General features: G+C 51.2%; 6 protein-coding genes across 6 annotated transcripts in view; 3 read left to right on the top strand and 3 right to left on the bottom strand.

Annotated features, from left to right (window-relative positions):
* Positions 1-220: 220 nt before the first annotated feature.
* GUITHDRAFT_112056 (hypothetical protein) lies at positions 221-1,405 on the bottom strand (the record flags this gene model as incomplete). The annotated part of the gene is made up of 1 exon (XM_005828843.1): positions 221-1,405. One exon carries the CDS (start codon positions 1,403-1,405, stop codon positions 221-223), a length of 1,185 nt encoding a protein of 394 aa, XP_005828900.1.
* A 1,307-nt stretch (positions 1,406-2,712) lies between these two features.
* GUITHDRAFT_141658 (hypothetical protein) lies at positions 2,713-4,461 on the top strand (the record flags this gene model as incomplete). The annotated part of the gene is made up of 7 exons (XM_005828842.1): positions 2,713-2,808; positions 3,102-3,195; positions 3,330-3,430; positions 3,486-3,540; positions 3,656-4,185; positions 4,230-4,316; positions 4,366-4,461. The coding sequence occupies 7 exons, from the start codon at positions 2,713-2,715 to the stop codon at positions 4,459-4,461; spliced, it is 1,059 nt and encodes a 352-aa protein (XP_005828899.1).
* Positions 4,462-5,065: 604 nt separating this feature from the next.
* Positions 5,066-5,236, bottom strand: GUITHDRAFT_51405 (hypothetical protein; the record flags this gene model as incomplete). Its single annotated transcript, XM_005828841.1, has 1 exon — positions 5,066-5,236. A coding segment is annotated over one exon (171 nt), but the record flags the coding sequence as incomplete, so codon positions are not given.
* A 4,357-nt stretch (positions 5,237-9,593) lies between these two features.
* GUITHDRAFT_158178 (hypothetical protein) lies at positions 9,594-10,946 on the top strand (the record flags this gene model as incomplete). Its single annotated transcript, XM_005828840.1, has 9 exons — positions 9,594-9,648; positions 9,804-9,845; positions 9,890-9,935; positions 9,983-10,058; positions 10,117-10,179; positions 10,257-10,301; positions 10,527-10,613; positions 10,666-10,758; positions 10,884-10,946. The coding sequence occupies 9 exons, from the start codon at positions 9,594-9,596 to the stop codon at positions 10,944-10,946; spliced, it is 570 nt and encodes a 189-aa protein (XP_005828897.1).
* Positions 10,947-10,986: 40 nt separating this feature from the next.
* Positions 10,987-13,457, bottom strand: GUITHDRAFT_153689 (hypothetical protein). Its single transcript, XM_005828839.1, has 15 exons — positions 13,323-13,457; positions 13,138-13,276; positions 13,055-13,082; positions 12,870-13,004; positions 12,677-12,815; positions 12,541-12,624; positions 12,425-12,486; positions 12,154-12,306; positions 11,997-12,102; positions 11,889-11,951; positions 11,761-11,841; positions 11,545-11,713; positions 11,451-11,490; positions 11,286-11,405; positions 10,987-11,171 (listed from the first exon to the last, which is right to left on the bottom strand). Exons 1-15 carry the CDS (start codon positions 13,438-13,440, stop codon positions 11,118-11,120), a joined length of 1,491 nt encoding a protein of 496 aa, XP_005828896.1. The 5' UTR covers positions 13,441-13,457; the 3' UTR covers positions 10,987-11,117.
* Positions 13,458-18,143: 4,686 nt separating this feature from the next.
* GUITHDRAFT_153688 (hypothetical protein) overlaps positions 18,144-18,612 on the top strand; it is a 1,596-nt gene continuing 1,127 nt past the window's right edge. Inside the window, exons 1-3 of the mRNA XM_005828838.1 lie at positions 18,144-18,252; positions 18,307-18,380; positions 18,434-18,512. Coding sequence (XP_005828895.1) covers positions 18,151-18,252; positions 18,307-18,380; positions 18,434-18,512 — 255 coding nt within the window. The 5' untranslated portion in view covers positions 18,144-18,150. The remainder of the gene's footprint in view (positions 18,253-18,306; positions 18,381-18,433; positions 18,513-18,612) is intronic.

Genomic DNA, 18,612 nt, shown 5'->3' with positions numbered 1-18,612 from the left:
GTGCTTGCTCTCCTGCGAGGCGCGTCTGCAGACCTCGCCGCTTTCAGCACGTCCCAAAAGAGGAGTAGGCGCATGTGGAGGAGAAAGAGTCCTGCTGTGGTGGAGAGGGTGGCATGACAGGAAAGAAACACAGAACCTTAATTAAAAAGCATCAATCAACAAATCTTGTAGTGTACAAACAGGTTTCAACGCCCCCGCACACCAAGGCATCGCCATCAGTTCACTTGCCCTGGCTCGGCGAGTGATGAAGGAGGCCCCAGGTGGGTGACATCGACCCTGGCTCATGCTGGAGTTGAACCGACCGGATGCTCACGTCGCTCCTGGGAGCTGAGGAGTGTTCGAACCTGCTGTTGAAGAACCGCTGCGAGTCCGAGGGTGAGAGGTACATGTTGTCCTCAAAGTTGTGGGCGTCCAGGTCTTCATCGCACATCAACATGTTCGTCACGTCATCTTGGTTCACGCTCTGTCCTTGCATCGGCGAGATCGGGACATGACGGTCCGGGGAGGAAACCGAAGGAATGCTATTCAAGCGATGTGCCTGGGCGACTAGTTCGTTGAGCTTCTCCAGCCCTTCCCTGGTTGCCCGCATATCCAACGGCATGTTGAACGGCTCGCAAGAGCAGAACGCTGGCATCTTTCCCTGCATGTTGGTCGCTTTCTCGTCCGACATGATCTTCGTTTGCAGGCTTCGTTGTCGCCTCCCTGCATGGTGGGGCAACGCGTCTCCGTTCTGGTGCCGGCGGATAGGATGCGCCAGTATGGTGTGCTGCAGCCTTGGAGGGCTCTGAGCCAGAAAATGGTTGGAGTGCAAGCTCCCTCCAACGTCAGTCATGTTCACATCCCCCGTCTCCCTCCCTTCCTCTGAAGGAGACCTGCCACTCTCCTCCTTCCCTTGCGTGTCCTCGAGCCTCGCTCTTACCGGGGAGGACCTCACAGAGCAGACACCGTTAGATCCTTCACTTGAGGCAGGTGGTTCCAAGTAGATGCGCCTTGAATATGCCGCTGATGCCGATGCAATCGCCGCTACTGCCATGGACGTGCTGAGCTCTTCCATGCCTCGACAGTCAACAGCTTGTCTTTCAGCTTCAAACGCGACGCCGGCACCACATGGCACGTTGGTGCTGCTGCTCATCTTCGATTGTCTCACTACTGCGCAGGTGTCCTCGATCGGTAGCTCCTTGATCATGGCAGCCAACTTAATTCGCTCCATCATGCCCTGCCCACACAACTTTGAAGGCAGCTGCAAAGACTTTTGCTCGCCATTTTCTGCCACAGCCGAAGCTTCCTCTTGGTCAGATCTTCCCTGCTTCGGGGTTTGGACTGCCGGCTGCTTCTTGAACCGTGTTGGATAAAATTCCTTAATGGACATCTGGACTTTGCTGCTGGGAGGCTGTCCGTCCTGCATCTTGACTGCAGCTGCCAGCACGCGGGAACAGAAGCTTCACTAAGATCTGTCTAGGGATGTTGACCTCTGCTGCTCATGAAATCTTTGCGGCACTTGACCTGAAAGCAAAGGGTCAGCGAGATAGTAATATGCTCCTCTAAAGTGTGAGTGACTAGATCAAAAACTAGCCAACAAGCAGCCAAGGTAAACAAAACAATCATGTACAGGACGTCAAAATGGCCACGAGATTGATTTTGACAATTCTTGCACATGAAGCAACTCAATAGGTAATAGTAGGAATAGCAAAGTGACAGTATAAAGCCAGACACTGTACAAAAACTGCACAAGTCAACACTTGAAGACTCGCAGGAGACTGAAAATGTGATGCAAACTACAAATACAAAAAGGAAAGCACGAGAAACATAAGAGGTACACGAAAAGCAAAGGGAGACCATTGATTTAATCAAAGGTGGGTGGAACCAGAAGGACGAGGAAAGACGAGAGGATTTGTGGGAAGGATTTTTGTTGACAGAGAGATATCATGAATCATCCAATAGGATGGCAGTCAGGAGGAAAGACAGGAGAACTGATAAGTTTGAGGGGGGCGCTCGAAAGAGCGAGTGCGGGTAGGAGGAGCTTCAAGGATGGTCGAGGAGGAGAGGGGCGCGAGGGAGGGGAGGCATCAACAAGTGCTTAGAGGCCTGGAGAAAAGGGGGTGGGGTACATCAAATGGAGGGTCAGACGACCAGAGAAGACAAAAGAGGGGGTGCTTTGGAAGTAAGGTTGGAAATTTGTGTGAAATGCAGGGGTACTTTGACCTCAAAATAAGGGTAAAAATTAATTTGGTAGGTAGGGTCGATATTTACAATGATGTCAGGGGTATGGGTCCCTAAAGGTGAATTATTGGGTAGGGTACGCTTCCTGAGATCGCTTAAGAATTCTGACTGGGGGCCAATACTTCCTCTAGTTTGGAAAAATAAGTCGAAGATATTCATTAAGTTTTCAAATTTAATAACTTTTTGGAAAAATGTTAACGATAATTTCAAATTTATCATGACTGAGAAGCCCCAGTGGCTACCATGAAACCTGCCGTTGACTCTGACCACCCCCCAGGGCCCCACCCCCATGAGGTTTCAGTATTTGGTACCCCCACCTTCAAAAATACTCCCGCTTCACCCCATCCTCGATACATTCCAATGACCCCACCCCTGGAATCGGACCATTCGAACCAGACCACCCGGGGCCCCTGTTGAGTCTGATTTGTGATTTTGTGATGGCAGTTGTGATGGGGCCTGAAGTGGGCCTGAGGTGGAGTGAGGGTAATAGGCATGAGTGGGGAAGAGGCCCTGGTTGTAGTGTTCAAGGTCAAAGATGAGCCGATGATGATGGTGACGGGTAATCGAAGATACGAGCGAATCATGGCGGTGAGGAGGAGGAGAGAGGGAGGGGAAGACGAATGCGAGAGAGAGGAAGAGGAAGAGGAAGAGGAAGAGGAAGAGGAAGAGGAAGAGGAAGAGGGAAAGGAAGAGGGAAAGGAAGAGGGAGAGAGGGAGAGGGAGAGAGAGGGAGAGGGAGAAGGAGAAGGGGAGGAGAAGGGTATAGGGAGAGGGTGATCATAGAGACAAAGGGTGCGATATCCTGGTGATACTGACTTGCATTGCTGCTGGTTGCATCGTGCCTCTTGAATTTTCTTTCAAGTTCGGAGACGGTGTGGCAGGTAACAAGCCTTAGTATGTGCTTGAAGTTCAGACAATATTTCAGCATGTATTTCGACCATATTGGAACGGAGAGGTTTGCCATCAGTCTCGAAGGTCAGAGGACCCTTGAGCATGACTGGATAAAGCTCATGATTGACTAGGAACAGTTTGCAAAGGAGTTTGGAGGCACGCAAGGTTTTTTTGCTTTATTCGACTCCACATTCGAACTACTCCAACCCCCTTTGCAGGAAATAGCAAGACCTTTCGATTCAGCCTAGACGCGCCGGAATCATCTCCCAATTCAATCATGACAAGATTGCGGATTCCTCTCCTGTTTCAGTACATGCCGGTGTCAACCCGGATGCTTTCGCTGCCTTACACTGACTATCGCGAATTTTCATAAGATTTCAGAGCTAGACGCAAATCAGTTCATCGAGTTTCTTGAAGACTTTGAAAAAGGTGTAAAGATGAGGCCATGGCTTGAGTGCGGATGTCAAGTTGGAAGCAGAGGAGACCTTTTCGGAGATGGACGTCCTTTTCTGCCTCGACTCCAACAGCCTTGACAGGGACGCAGGTCACTTGCTCTTCACGCGATATCGCAAGCTCACTGTGTCGATCAGGGTCTGTTGCCAGCTACGCGTTGCTGGACCACTTGGTGCCTCCTCCACACAGTCAGGACGGCGTCGTTCAGGTGGAGATCTTGGCCCTGTCCTCCCAGGGCCCGAAGGTGCTCATGTCGGAGAGGTGGAGGATGAGGCTGAGAGCCGACGACAGTGGGTCACCGTGGAAGCTGCGAAGCTGCTGGTGTCCATGAAAGCTGCGGGGGAAGATGGCGGGGGCATGTGGATCGTCTCCTCCGACCACAGGAAAAGCTCGACGGCAGCGGCAGAGGCAGAGGCAGAGCAGGAGCGATCTGCTCGGCACTCAGATGACCGTGGGGCGATGGAGAGCTTGAGTCCCCTCCGCCGAAGCTCTCACTGGCACAGCAGCCCTGACCTCACCAAACTGGCCTTGTTGAGGTCCACCTCCTCTAAGTCGCTGGACGGGAACAGGGGGGGGGATCGTTCCGAGCCCGGAGTTGGAACCGCCCAGCTTGCAAGCAGAGTGAGTCAAACACCTCTCGCTCCTCCATCTGACGGAAATGATAGAACCTGGAGGCGCAAGAGGCTGAGGAAGGAGGGAGAGAGCTTGCGATTGACTCCATGGTAGCAAGAGCTTGCGTGCTGGGCAAGCCGGTAAGTGCAGGGCCAGCCCTGACCTCACTTGTGACACCTGAATTGTCAGATTGATCTCGAGGACCTCGGACCCAACGGGCGATCCTTTGAGCAGCTGCATCTTCTCTTCGGCTTGAGCCAGTGCGCAAGGAATTCTCTCCTATGACAAGTACTTCCATGCAGGAGCTCAGTTGCGCCTCCACCCTCCCAAACATGTTCAACTATTGAAAGATCGAAATTTTATTATCGAAACAGTGGAAACAATACAAATGTACAATGGAACGAGCTAGGGGATAGTCACTCCTGATTTTGGGCCTAGCTGCTATAAGCCGAAGCTGTTGATTTCCATGCTTTGCATCCATGAGACTGCGAGATTCTCTTCCATGGCCCCCATGTTATTGGCCATCATCCCCATCCCGTTGTGCGAAGTCACCATGTTGTTCGGCATCATCCGTACCGGTTGGTAAGGATTCTCCGATGCCATGAAGCCCATGCCGTAAGCTTGCCTTTCATCCATGTTGGACCTGGCGCCATACATGCTCCTGCTTGTACAAAAGTCAGTTTCAAATTACTTGACTCTTGATTCGAATGAACTTACGAAAAGCCCATGTCTTCATCTACAGAATATCGTCACGCAAACAACTAAATGTTGAATTCCCTGTACCTTTCTCGCCGAGGAAAGCAAGAGATTGATCCTCTTCCTCTTGTGTCAGATTTGTGGGTGTCTGATATCCCCTCCTTTCCATGTTTCTTGGCTTCAAATCATTCTGAGGCTTGAGCGCCGAACTTCCCATCCTCGAGAGCTTCAATATGTACTTTTGAGCATGGGTTCGGACTTGAGTTATGTTTCTTGTCTGCACATAGGCTGCGATCTGACGCGCATTCCCATAACCATACATCCTCACAGCTTCCAAAAATCGCCTGTGCTCGTCAGCAGTCCAAAATCTTGGTTGCCCATCTTTCTTGCTATCCTTGCCGAGCGACTTTGTCAAATCAGAACCCTTGCAGTCCTTTGAACTTGGGCTACTATCCCCATTCGAAGGCTCTTGCTTAAGCATCCCCATAGAAACTGCTTTCGCCATCTCTGAAGCATTATTGCGATTCTGCTCAACTCCAGACGCTCTGGACTGCGGATTTTGGTTATCAAGAACTTCAACCGAAATACTTGGCTTCTGACTTTTGCTATTCCTCACTGGAAACCAAGAATTGTCAGCTTGACACACACTTGGCATAATCTCATACCTTGATCTGATTCTTCCATAGCTTTTCCACCATCCATCTCATTGCCACTGTCTTGATTCTCAGCAGCAGTTTGCAGTCTTTTCCGCATTGCTGCTTCGTGCACTGACAATGCTTCCGAGGAGAGTTTGTGGTTGGGAATATTTGGCTTTGTCGGAGGGTTTAGCCCAGGCATAGTCACTGCGTGTTACGAATCAGCCACGACAGAAACAATATCTAAGTATTCACCAGGCGAATCTCGAACACTTGGACGATTTTGCATCTCAGGAGCACTTGTTTGACCTCCACTCAACTTGTTTTGTTCTAAGCTTGTGGATGGAGGAGACCTTCCTTCGTACTTGGCTACGATCACTCTGAGCCGATGTAGCTCTTCAGTGACTGTCGCGAGCTCTCTACTTAGCTGTATCACCTAAAGATAAGGTTAGATTCTGGAACTGCAGGAAAATTCGACAGAAGTTATCCAAGATTGGCCACCTGATTATTTGCTATTCCAAACTGCTGCTTTAGGAAGAAGTTCTCACGACCAAGGCCCATGATTGTCTTGGTGTACATTCTCATGGGATCATCAGGCGCCTGTCAATATTTCAGTCAAATTGTGATGGTGCAACCTCATCACGATCTTACTGGCTCAGGCATGTTGTAGAAAGCGTCTGATTCACTTCCCTGACGAGGCAGAATGGTTCCATTCTCCACATCAGATATCTTACGCTGGACGGGCTCTACGTCAGACTATCTCATGCACTAACTTTCATGCACAGCTCACCTTGTGCATGATATCCATGCCGTCGTCTGACAAGGGAGGCGTGGAAGCTGACAGCTCGCCTTTGTTCAACAATCCATTGTGCGCAGGCATCTGTGGCTTCGAAGAATTTCCTCCCCTTGAGTTAGCCCTTTCCGTGACTTGAGGCGATGAAGGATTCAAGGACATAGTGGAGGCCGAGCGTTTTGCAGCCGGCTCCATGTCGTCCAGCATCTGCATGGCCGAGTCCTCTCCTTTCCTCTGCATACCTCCTGATAGGTACCAGTCCGTGACCACATCAGACGCATCTTGCGATTCGCTCTTTACAGAACCCAGGTCATCGTCCGTCGCAATTTCTGAATGTGAACGATAATTCGGTTGCACCATACCACCTGGGGGTGGGGTGTCCTGTAGAGACTCCATCCCTCCCAGAATATCCAACGACGAATCCATCCCATCATATCCCATCATCATGTCCATATCTGTACACTCAGCTGCCATTCGCATCATCCCAGTGAAGGCCTACAGCTCTCTCTCAGAGACTATTGTTTGTTTGAAGCGATAATAAATGATTCAGTGTAGGAATACCTACAGGTCAGATATTACATACTTTTTGACAATCAGTAGAGAATATCGCTCACTTCTCTCCAAAATTTCGCATCCACTAGCCCATAGTTCATCCAATCCTGACAAGATCCCGAACAGTTAGTGTTGGAAAACGCGCACACCCTCTCAATTGCTGATTAGACAAAAGCATTTCAATGAGAGCAAACTGTGCAGTAGCTGTGGATTATAATGACAAGCTTTTAAAACCCGAGCTGTAATACAATCGCAGACCACAACAAACCAAAAATAATATTTCTATACGTCAACAGATGAACTGCATTTCCTAGAAGTTCATCCACAAATCATATCGTAATGCTTTACGACTCTTTTTGACCATCTGAAACAACTTATTCGTACGTCCAAAAGTCATCAAGTATCCGAAAACTCTACAGATAATCTTCCCAGAGAAGAAAAGCTACGATTAAGAATATGTTTCTCAAACTTTCTTCGTGGCTGTCTGGACTTTCAAACATACAGAAAAAAAATAGTACACTCCTGAATATCTAGCAAAACATCAAACTGCATTCTGACTGTTAAGTCGCCACTTTATCAAGAAGCATTCGAAAGCTGAATAAAAATCTATTTCTCCTCGATCCTCCTATCCCACAGTTCTACCATCCCCTGCACAATCCCACAACTTCTCCTCCAAGCATTCCCACCTTCAAGGTTAGATCGCACCTGACCTCTCTCACTCACGCACTCACCCTCATCGGCTGAGGCATACAGCTTCGATATCCTTCTACTTTAGACACTTGTAGTGTCCTCCTACTCGCTCTGCCCATCACCGTCGCGCCCAGCGCACTTTCTACAGTCCTGCATGAACCACAGCGACCATACCGCCCGGGGTACTGTAGCCCACCCCACCCCTATTTTTGAGTTGGAATTTTCCAGCCATGGTCTTCATATTTCAGAGAATGTCCCTTTCCGTGGTACAACATTTCACATATATCCTCAAAGGTTTGAATCCTTTGCCCCAATAGTGGTGTGTACTAGCCTGTTTTCAAAAGAATACTTGACTATCTCCTACAATCGTTTACTCAATTCAAGATCACCATTCCCTTTTTCATAGATGGTCTCCAAATATGATAAATTTGTTTGTACTTCTGTAGTTTTGAAATTTACATGTAAATATTTATTAAATATATTCAATTTGGAGAACTGAGAGACTACAGTTTGACTCTGCCGAAAATATGTCAGGAGGCTGTTCGGCCACCTCCCAGCGGTCTGATAGCGTTTAATGATTTAAAAGGGTGGGTTTTAAACATTACCAACATGCATCCTTCTGCATGACACAAGGTCGCATCAGGTCTTTAAAATAACATATATATTCCAGATCCCAACGAGATCTAGATGAAATTATAAGTATAATTTATATTAAAATCTACAATCCAGCCCCCCCTTTTTCGTCATCCCTGATCCCACCCAGGGAATACCCCAATATTCGACCGACAAACTACGGGGTACTCGGGGTCTCCCCGTCATAAAACTATTTTTATGAAACACAGGTTAAAACCTCCCGAATGACGAAGAACGTTCTCCTACTTAACACTATTGATTAAATGTATATATTCAAAGAATATAGAAAATCAGGATCATTGCTGTTCATCAGCAGGACAGCAGCACAAATACTCTTCGAGTAAAACGGATGACGCTCTACAATGCAAATTTAAACTTAAAAACTTGTTAAAGCACTGTCCCTTTTTCAGAAACGGAAGCTCATACCGCCCGATTTCCACCCTACCCCCTTCTCCCATGTGAATTTCACCCCTACCCTGGCCTCGACCGTGCCGCCACTTGGAATGGTCCCCGCCTCCCCGGGCCCGGCGTTTACCGGGTGAACCGGGCCGCCCGGCCCCGGCCGCCAGATCGCCGAGCCTGCAATTATTGACTGAGGAGGGGGTCGGAGGACCCGTCAGGCTTGCCGAAGTAGGGGTTAGGGTAGGACTTGCAAAGGGTGGGTGGGTAAGTCAAATGATGGGAGAAGGTAGGGGTAGTAAGGTCTTTGTATGTCGAAAGCAGGGTGTGAATGTAAAGGTGATGACCGGTACTTGGAGGGGTAGGGACTAGAGAACACAGGTAGTATGATGAGTGTAGGGGTTATTGGAGCTGAACAAGGGTTGGACTGGGGGTAGGGGTAGGGTGGAGGCCGAAGATGGAGGCCACTGGATGGGGGATGGGAGGGGGGGGAGGGAGTGATAAGACAGAAAGAACAAGAGAAGAGAAGCGAAGAGAAGGGATTTCAACAGAGGAAGATAGAAGACAGGAAGTATGATAGTCAGATGATTCTAAAAATATGGTGGCTGCCACGTTGAGGATGGTTTACGACGTTTAGATCGAATGAACAGTTGTTCTTGTGAGATGTTTGGGATCTTGTCTGCACCACCATTCGAATCCCGCAACAGTTTTGAGGTTAGTTTAATGCTCTCTACGAGCAGAAAGCGTGCAATCTGCAAAACCTCAAAGCTTCACGAACGATTTCCGTTTTCCTGGGATTGTAGCTTGTTCTCTGACCATTGCATTACAGAAAGGATGTTGAGACCTGTGTTCCTTGCCGCCCTGGTGGGCTCTTCGTTCGCATATGTTCTCTCCCCTCTTACCTTGCGAGGACCAACTTGCGCTCCTATGAGCATGAGACCCAGGTCCTTCCCTTGCCCGTCTCTGCCAGTGGGAAGGGCTGATGTCAAGGCAGGCCTGTGGCTCTGAGCTCCCTCCGCATGGGCCCGATCTCCAGCAATGACTTCCGTCCTGGCACCACTATCCAGTTTGATGGTTAGTTGGAAGGAGGGTGGAGGAAAACGGGCACAGGAGAACACCTCGGGGAAGGAGGAGGGGGTGGATGGGGAGAGGACATGTCGTTAGTTGATCTTGCCATGGCTGTTGTTGATGCCGGGGTCGAGGAGTTGAAGCTCATTGAACGATCGCAGGGAATGTATACAAGGTGCTGGAGTTCCTCCACGTGAAGCCAGGCAACGAGCGTGAGGGGCGATGGCCTGTGCTCACGTCTGAGCAGGCAAGGGAGCTGCCTTTGTGCGCACGAAGCTCAAGAACTTGACGACGTCAGCCGTGCTCGAGACTCCGTCGGGCGATGCTGAAAGTGGTGCAGGGGAGGCAACCTTGAGAAAACCTTCCGTGCCGGAGAGATGGTGGACGGCGCCGAGGTCATCAAGAGCGACGTGCAGGTGAAGCGGCGGCTACGCGTGAGGCTAGAAAGCAGGGAAAGGTTGACTTGGCGATCAGTTCAACTACCTGGATGGAACCGACTATGTCTTCATGGACATGGAGTCCTTCGAGACTCAATCTGTAAGAGCTTCTCTTGCACCCTTGCCTCTGCCTTTTCTTGTCCTCTGCACTCTCCTGCTCATGTTTTTCCTCCTCAGGTGTCAGCTGAGGTGTTGGGTGACAGCACCATTTGGATGAAGGAGGCAAGTCCATCCTCTCCTCATCTCCTCCTCTCCTCCTCTCCTCCTCTCCTCCTCTCCTCCTCTTGGTCTCGTCTCCTCCGAATGTGCTCCTTCAACCCCCCCACACTCCTCCCCTACCCTCAATCCTACATGTCCCACCCTCCAACCTTACCTCCGTCCACCTCCCCTCTTCCGCCACCTCTGCTAGAGCCTCCTATCCCTTGGTTCACTTTTCATCCCTCGCAGGGTGTTGACGTCAAGATCGTCAAGTTCGGCGACAAGATCCTCGACATTGAGATCCCTCAGACTATGGTCCTTGAAGTCACTGAGACGGTTGTGCCTCCACTGCATCCCCGACGGTCATGGCGACTGACCGCGTGCTCAGGAGCCCGGAGTCAAGGGAAACACCGCGCAGGGGGGGGACAAGCCAGCGACATTGGAGACTGGAGCCGTTGTTAGGGTACCACTCTTCATCAAGGTGAGCGGAGGGGGGATGTCGAGGAGAGATCGAGATGGAGAGAAGAGATTGAATGGAGAAGAGGAGGGAAAGGAGAGGAGGAGGAGGAGGAGAAGGAGGGATTGTACATGATGTTGTGCGTGCAGACCGGGGAGAAGGTGAAGGTGGACACGACCAGCAAGAAGTACTTGTCAAGGGCGAACGAGTAGAGTAGAGAGGGGGAAGAATAGGAGAGTTAGGGGAACATATGAGAGTATCGAAAGAGATTTTATTTACCCGTCAGAGCATCTTGGTGTTTGCATCAAGAACCTCGTCGCCAACAGCGACGAAGCCTTCATAGTGTACATGCTTTTCTGACAACAACAACTCCTCCTCCTCCTTTACACCATCTCGTACATCACGGTCGCCTTGAGAGCACTCTGGTGCGATCCCTCCTGAACAAAACATGAGCTGGTAGCTGAAACAGAAGACGAGGCACTTGGCGAAGAGAAGGGAGCAGGAGAGAGAGGGAGAGAAAAGATAAGATAAGACGAAGATAAGACGCTTACCTTAACATTTCCATCTGCCCGCGGGTGCTTAGTAGGCGGAGAGAGGAAGAAAGAAAGTTCGCTCATATCGCCACCGGGATCAGACATGTTGAGAGGAGATTTGTTGTGGGAGCGATAAGCCTGAGGCAGCGTCAAGAAGGAGCAGGAGCGGAAGATCAGACCGACCTTGGATCCTTCCGCAGAGTTCAAGTTCATCACGTTCAGACTGCGTGTAGAGAGTCAGGTACTTCATCCTCCTGTGCCTTCTCCTTCCTCTCACCTATCATCCTCCGCCTCGTGGTGACTTGCAAGTGAGCCCAGAGGCATCCCCACCAGCGTCTTAGCCATCAGCTTCGACTTTGCTTGAGGAGGGTTGTAGACGGTCTCGTAGGTCTTGCGCAGCCAGATGGCCTCGTCGAGGTCAGAGGACGCGTTTAGATTCTCCTCCACTGCCCCACAGCGTCAGTCATAAGCAGCAAGAGTTTTCCTCAACGACCAAGGAGCATCTCGCAGTGATCCAGGTCCGTGGAGTCTCCGAAGCGAGTCATGTGGCCGTACATGCCGCCCAGCAGGTCGTCTTCACAAAGTGTCAAGGCTGCCGGGTGGCGAAGCTCTCGCACTCACCCGCCATGGCAGCTTCGTCGTAAGGGTGAGGGATGGACTCATGCGCCATGTCGGGCTTCATCACTGTCACAGACGGTGAGTAGGGCAAACCGAACCTGCGCAGCTTACTCTTGTGCGTGGAGCTGGCGATGAGCTTCGTCAGAGGGTCCGTCCGGGACATGAAGGATTCTTCGGCAGGGTTGTCCTCAGGGAGTAATGTCCGGTTCTCGACAGACTGAGCATTGGAAGTGAGAGGTAGGCCAGGGAGGAGCATCGTTTCTTGTACATCGTCCATGTCAGAGTCCGACGCGTGTTCTAGGGTGTCATGCAACGAGGCGCCCATGTCGACCCTGCCTCGTCTGACCACCGGGGCTCCACGAGCCGATGGATGGCCAGCCTTCAACATCGCCGAGTCCGGCATAACTTGTTTGTTCGCATCCTACAACCCAGTCAAGAGCAAGCGCTGCCAGATCTCTACCCTCATGACGAGAGGACACACGTTGAGAGCATGAGAAGGGAAATGGAAAGAATCGGGTAGATGTACAAAAAGAACTCACCTTGCTGTATTTGACGTAACCAAAGTTGACACCAGGTACAAGGCTCGGCTTGTTCCAGCCCTCTATTCACCGAGGGTTCACTACATGGAAGGGGAAGGCAGGACGTCGAATCTGACCTGAAGTGTTTCCAGGCTTCACTGGAACCCTCGACGATCCTGACACTTTCCGACTTCGCTTGTCAGAGGCTGGAGACGAATTAGCTGATGTTGAACTCAGCGATGGGGCTACGAGCTTGTCGCTGCAAGTCACTACCTGATACATTCAGCCGCTTCGACGCCAGCTCGGCTCTTCGTCTCCTGTAACGGTACGCCTTGCAATGCCGATGACTCAAGTCGCAGCTGTTCACTGAGCAACAGCACTTCTTCCTGCAGATTGGGCAATTCCAAATCGGCTGCGATCGACCAAAATCACCAGATGGCAAGAGAAGGAAATCCTAGGGATCAACCTTGCCATCGATCATGGTCCAAGCTTCACTCGACATCGGGTCGACGTCGTCGTTGAGGTGGGTGAGAAGACAGTGTTCGCAGAATCTTCGACAGCACTCTTGGTTGCCACAAGCCAACATGCTGCTCGCACGGACCTGCTCCCAGCGTCAGCAAAGACCAGACTCCTTCACTCTCGGTTTGTAACCTTTACGTGTTGGCAGAAGTGGCAGTACCTGAGATATACACGTCACCACATGCTTTGACTGCGCGAACACAGGACTAACTCACTTGTTGTGATTCCCTGTGGCAGCAGTTGGGTGGTTGTTTGCAGCCAGAGGCTCCTCCTCAGAATCTTCCTGCTGTACAGCATGCTTTCGCTTTGCAGGAACGGCATTTCCTGCTCTGCCACGCGCTGGCGCCAGGGTGTCTGGGTACAACATCACTTCCTGCTTGAGCCTCCCTGCCCAACTTACCATTGGATCGGTTGCGCTGACTCGCTGCCTGCTTCCTCTCTGTCTTGGTTGCTTTGTAATAGTAATCGTCCTCTTCCTCACGCCCGTACATCCTGGGAGCTTTTCTCTGCGAGCGCATGCTGACCGACTTCATGAAACTAGACAGACTGATCAACTTATCATCGAGTCTTTGCTCCTGCCATACGTCTCAGTTCTCATTGTCGCCAGGTCAAAGTAACGACAGTCGAGCCAAAAGATTTTCTACGAAGGTGAGGGAGGTACGTTATCTAAAGCTGTTGCTGGTTTGGGAACAAGAATCGAGTGAGGAGCTGCTGAATTATTTGGTTGAGAAAACAAAAAGTCTAGAGCATTCCGCAGATCCATGCAGTGTTCTAAAAGAGACCTGCGCAATGTGACCTATCTATCACTTCTCCAATGCCATATAATCTTGCGATGTCTGACAACTACATCGTCGTTTCAATCTCGACGTATCATAGTCACCTTCTCACAATATCGTAAATTTAACGTTTTCTGTCTGGTAGCCATCGGAGTACACTATACTACCTTCGTTTGATTAACTTTCCTGCCAGCAACCGAGATACATCTTTTGTCCTTTGAACAGTTGAATCGCTACCCTTGATTTCTTCCTGAATTCTTTCTGGTCTTCCTTTCATCTATCAAGTATTTGCCGTTATCTGTGTCTTAGACACATATCCACCTGCGTACTTCTGCATTATCATGGTCTTTACACCTCTAATTCCGAGTCCTTCCATTGTTCGCGAACAACATGCCTCTCTGTCCCTTCTTGTCTTGGTTATCCTTTGATATTCCTGCATCTCTCCCTCTCTCTCTCGCAGTCTTGCATTGTCGACCACAACTCGCCATCCTGTTTATTGCCTTTCGCTCGCCTCTGGTACGTCCTCACTCTCCTTGTTCAACCTTGTCCAGCGCCATGCCCAAGGATGAGTCTGTCGGAGTTTGAGGGTCCAAAGGTGGGGTAGTACGCCCTGGGGTAGTCAAACGTCGGTATAGGACTGGGGTGGGGTGATTGACGGTAGGGGTAGGGTAATGCCATGGGTTGACTGTCTCATTCAAAAGGTGAGGTACTCGGTTGAAATAAGGGGGGTGGGTGATATTGCAGTAGGGTCTTAGTTGAAATGAAGGGGTAGTGAATGCAGAAAGGATTTCACCAGGGGGGTCCTCTTTAATATAAAGGATCGTGTTGGGCACCTTGCGGGAGCTGACAGGGTAGGGTGTAGACTAGAATGAAGTGGTGGGGGTACCCCAAGTCAGAAAGGGGGTGCATAGAGATCTGCAGGGTTTTCAACAGAGGGGGTAGTTTCATGATGAACGTGGGGTGGAGGGTCAGGGGTCGTTACTGAAGGAGGGGTGGAGTGTACTAGGTTGCGAGGATCATGTGAGGGGTTGACCGTGGGGTCTTAAAACCAGCAAGCGAGGGGTGAGATTGGGCTAGATTGAGGGTAAGGGTACTTTTTTTTTGGCTGCACGCGGACAAATATACATTTTTAAAAGACATCTTTTGGGGTCTAATAAAATCTAAAAACTGAAGAGGACCTTTGAGTAAAAACGAAACAACGTTTTTTGATCAAGGGATCAAAATATTTCCGACGGACCCCTCTCCTCCTATTGATTACATAAAGCACGATGGGGTCACAACCTAGTAAATCGAAAGTCAATAGTAGGGTGGGGTGGGTGCAGATTTTTCTATAACCTACAAGGAAGTGCAATTTTTGAATCTGAAATACCCACCCCTGGTCCCGAAATGCATAGTCCACCCTTTCCTCACAGAGAGTTGTGAGGGAGAAGGGGGGTCTGGTGATTCTACGACCCCCACAAGGATCATATCCAGAAGATCTCTTTTGGCAGACATTTGGGGGCCGGCTGATGCGGGGGAGAAAAAACTTAAAAAGTTTTTAATGCTGTAAAACATTATTAGAGGACTCAAACTTTACGTCTACTTTCAAAGTCCATATTATAAATTCAAAACTCAACGAAACAGTTTTCAATTATATTGGAATTCCAGGTGAGTATCGGTGGTTTTTTTGTTGAAGTTCTGGTTTTTAAATTTGGAATACAAAGTTTTGTGAATAAATGTATTTAAATAACAAAGGAGTGTTTTAAAAAAGAGATCCGCCCACAAGTTGCATCCTCCTCTCAAAACCTGCTCAGCCGCTCCCACTTTCATCCGGTCTCCCATCATACGGGCGCCCCCGGCCCCGTCGGACCGTGACTAGTACTGATTTTTAACTTAACTTTGAGTAAAGGGAAGCATCGAACGGTCCGTCCGCCGCCACACAAGCCTCCGGCGTCACGGAACCGTGGCCGCCGGAACCGTTACAGAACCGTGAATGGTGACCCGGCGGCCGCCGCCCACCGGCGCCGGGCCGCGACTCGGAGACTCTGTTCCACTGGCGGGCCGTCAGGCCGGCGGCCGCCGAGCCTCGGAGTCTCAGCGCCCGGCCCGGGCCGGTCCGCCGCCGGCCCAGTGTCACGGCGGTCCGACTCGGATCACCGGCGCCGGGCTAAGTCATTGTGACAATGTCTCTTTCAGTACTCAACTTAAAGTTGAGTAAACTTGGAGACATTGTGACGGTGACTCCGGCAACTGTGGCACGCCGACGGTCCGGGCCGCGCCGCCAGCGCGGCTTCGGCGGCCGCATCACGCCGTGGCGGTCGGATTGTGAGGGCCTCCGGCGACTCACGGGCGGCCCGGCCGGGGGGGCGCCGCGGGCGCCACCGTGCCCATTTCAACAAGTTCTTTGATTTTAACTTAACTTTGAGTAAAGAGCGAGAACAACAAACAAAACGTTTACTCAACAAACAGAGCCGTTTGCAGATTTTGTTGGCAGTTACAAGAACCAGGACATGGCGGTGTGATCGAGCGACAATCAGTGATGGAGGTGTCGGGATGGCAGGACGAGAATGAGGACTGGAGCCTGTACCAACGGCAGAGGAAGTATGGTCATGAGCATGGGGACCCGCAGGTCTCTGCCCCAGATCGCAACATGCGGGGTAAGAAGTTGCAGCCGTCGAGAGCTAGCGAGCAGGCGAGCAGGCAGCATGGTGCGAGGATGCACCCCCGGGATCCTGAAAGGGTAGACGTGCGGAGAGAGGAGATGCATGTGAGAGAAGATCGAGATGTCACAGATTACGTAAGGGAGGGCGAGCTGAATGGGGTGAGAGAGAGCGGGAGGAGAAGAAACATATACAACCCCGGCAAGTACGTGAGACTCAGCCCGAAATCTTACTACGAGGAGCAATTGTTTGCCAGCAAGCCTGCCCAGCAAGCTAAGTTTCCTATAGTGTTCAAGAGAGAGGACAAGAAGCCTCGTTCCATCCATGTTTACCGCAAAAGCAAGCGCGTCCCTCCCTCTGCTCAGCCGCGCAGGGTGTTAGCTGATGTGCGAGAGGAGGAGGTGAAGCCGCAGGTGCAGGTGCGAGTGCGCTCGGAGCAGGTGGACGACGTTGTGCTGCAGCAGCTGCAAGTGGATCGATACGGCAACAAGCTGACACGGCGCCTCGGTGTTCCCCATAGGCTGAGCTCATTGAATGAATCAAGCGCGTTCAGGGCTGAGAGCGAGCAGGGAGAGAATGAGATGCAGAGGAATGTCTCGTACATGTATGAGACTGAGATGTCACGACAAGTCTCGGGCATGTCCAACCACGGGAGTGAAAGCCCTCAGATCTACTACGACCCGCTTAAGTACTCGAAGCAAAGTCTGCTGCAGATAGAGCAGGGTGAACGATTGCTTGCCGCTGCTACGCAGCTTTGATCACTCACAATATCCCAGGAAACTTGGTCAGAGATGTCCTATCTCCTCAGAGAGCCATCGAGCGACACGATGAGCGCCAGAGGTCACGAATGTCAGCGAAATGGCAGCCGGTAAGCTGTGCATGCACTAGCATGATCGCTGACTACCATGTAGGAGGATAATGAGCCTTTCCCTGCATACCATGTGAAGGTTCACAACATGCAACAGATGTACAGAAGAGCTCCTCCTCATCTTCAGCCTTTCAGCGACATCTCCCCCGATATTCGTGCCTCTCCGTCTTCTCAGTACGTGACCTACGTCGCACTTCAGGGACAGCCGCAGCAGCGTCCTTACTTGCCGCCCATCCCTCCTAATCCGATGCACGAGCGTCAATATCACATGCCCTATGATCCTGCTCCTCGCAGCCGCCATCAAGCTCGCACGAGTTTCCCGCTGCAGGTGAAGAGTGGGAGCTCAGCCCCTGTGTTATACACTCAACAGAGTGCAGGAAGAACCAGTGAGAAGGGGATTCGAATCGAGCGTGAGAAGGAGTGTAAATACCAGGGAGGAGATGAAAGATTTGCTTGCTAGGAAGATGATGGAGAGGTTGGACCATCCTGTTGCCTCCTCGCCTCCTCCTCGATTCTGACGGAAGCGCAGCTCAACGGACTTCATCAACGCAGGGTTCGGGCGTCCGGGGGGAGGGGCGCCGCTGCGAGGAGGAAACATGTACGGTGTTCGATCCTCTGAGCCGAACGAGCACGAGAAATCGATGCGACATGCCGAGCATGTGCGGCAAGAGACCAACGGGAGGAGTGAGCAGAGTGGCTTCGTTGCCTCAGGGGGTGAAGCAGACGAGGAGAAGGAGAGGGCTCAGCGGCGGCAAGAGGTGAAGAGACGGAAGGGCGGCGCGTACTCTTGACGACCGTCTCCTTGCTGAACAGGAGCTAAAGAGAGCCTGGAGTGAGCAGATCGAGGAGAAGAGGAGGAGGAAGGAGGAGGAAAAGAGGGCACTTGAGCTGTGGGCGCTGCTTTGTCCCTGCTGCTCTGCGTGACGAGACCCCCGCAGGCAAGAAATGAAGGAGCTGGAGGAGCTGCGAGCCTTCAGGATCAAGCAGAAGCTCGAGATGGATCGCGAACGAATGGCGTCCGCAAACCCGCCGAGAGAAGCCAACATGGTGGACATAGGAGCAGGGTCATCAGAAGGCGATGGTACTCACTCTTTCTTTCAGATCGGAAGAGCAGCCAGCGGTTCAAGCTCAGTCCGAAACTCTCACGAGAGCTTGCCAGAAGAGCTCATCAACAAGTTGTCACCTCCCTCTTCCTCTCCTCCTGCTCACCATCCTGTTGCGTACACAGGGACTCCAAACTTCATTCCTTTGCTAGTGCGGAACAGGCGCCGCCAGTCGCTGATGTCTCGGACGACGCCTTGGCAACTGTAAGTCCCATATTTGTGTTGCCGCTGCTTGCCGTCCATTTGATTGTCTCCTGTCGTTGTCCCCTCATTCTCATCCTTCTCCTCATCCTCCTCCTCCTCC

Source organism: Guillardia theta, assembly GCF_000315625.1.
Source record: "Guillardia theta CCMP2712 unplaced genomic scaffold GUITHscaffold_56, whole genome shotgun sequence".
Taxonomy (NCBI): domain Eukaryota; class Cryptophyceae; order Pyrenomonadales; family Geminigeraceae; genus Guillardia; species Guillardia theta.
Note: the sequence above shows the minus strand (reverse complement) of the source record. Positions and strands in the feature narration are given on the sequence as shown.

What these genes read in the sequence shown, in the direction of transcription:
- GUITHDRAFT_153689 (XM_005828839.1), bottom strand. Translation starts at nt 13,440, where the DNA reads ATGCGCTCGCAGAGAAAAGCTCCCAGGATGTACGGGCGTGAGGAAGAG. An exon ending in GCCACAGGGAATCACAACAA is followed by an intron (nt 13,083 to 13,137) that starts GTGAGTTAGTCC and finishes TGTATATCTCAG; the next exon opens with GTACTGCCACTTCTGCCAAC. An exon ending in TCACTGCGAGATGCTCCTTG is followed by an intron (nt 11,714 to 11,760) that starts GTCGTTGAGGAA and finishes GCTGTGGGGCAG; the next exon opens with TGGAGGAGAATCTAAACGCG.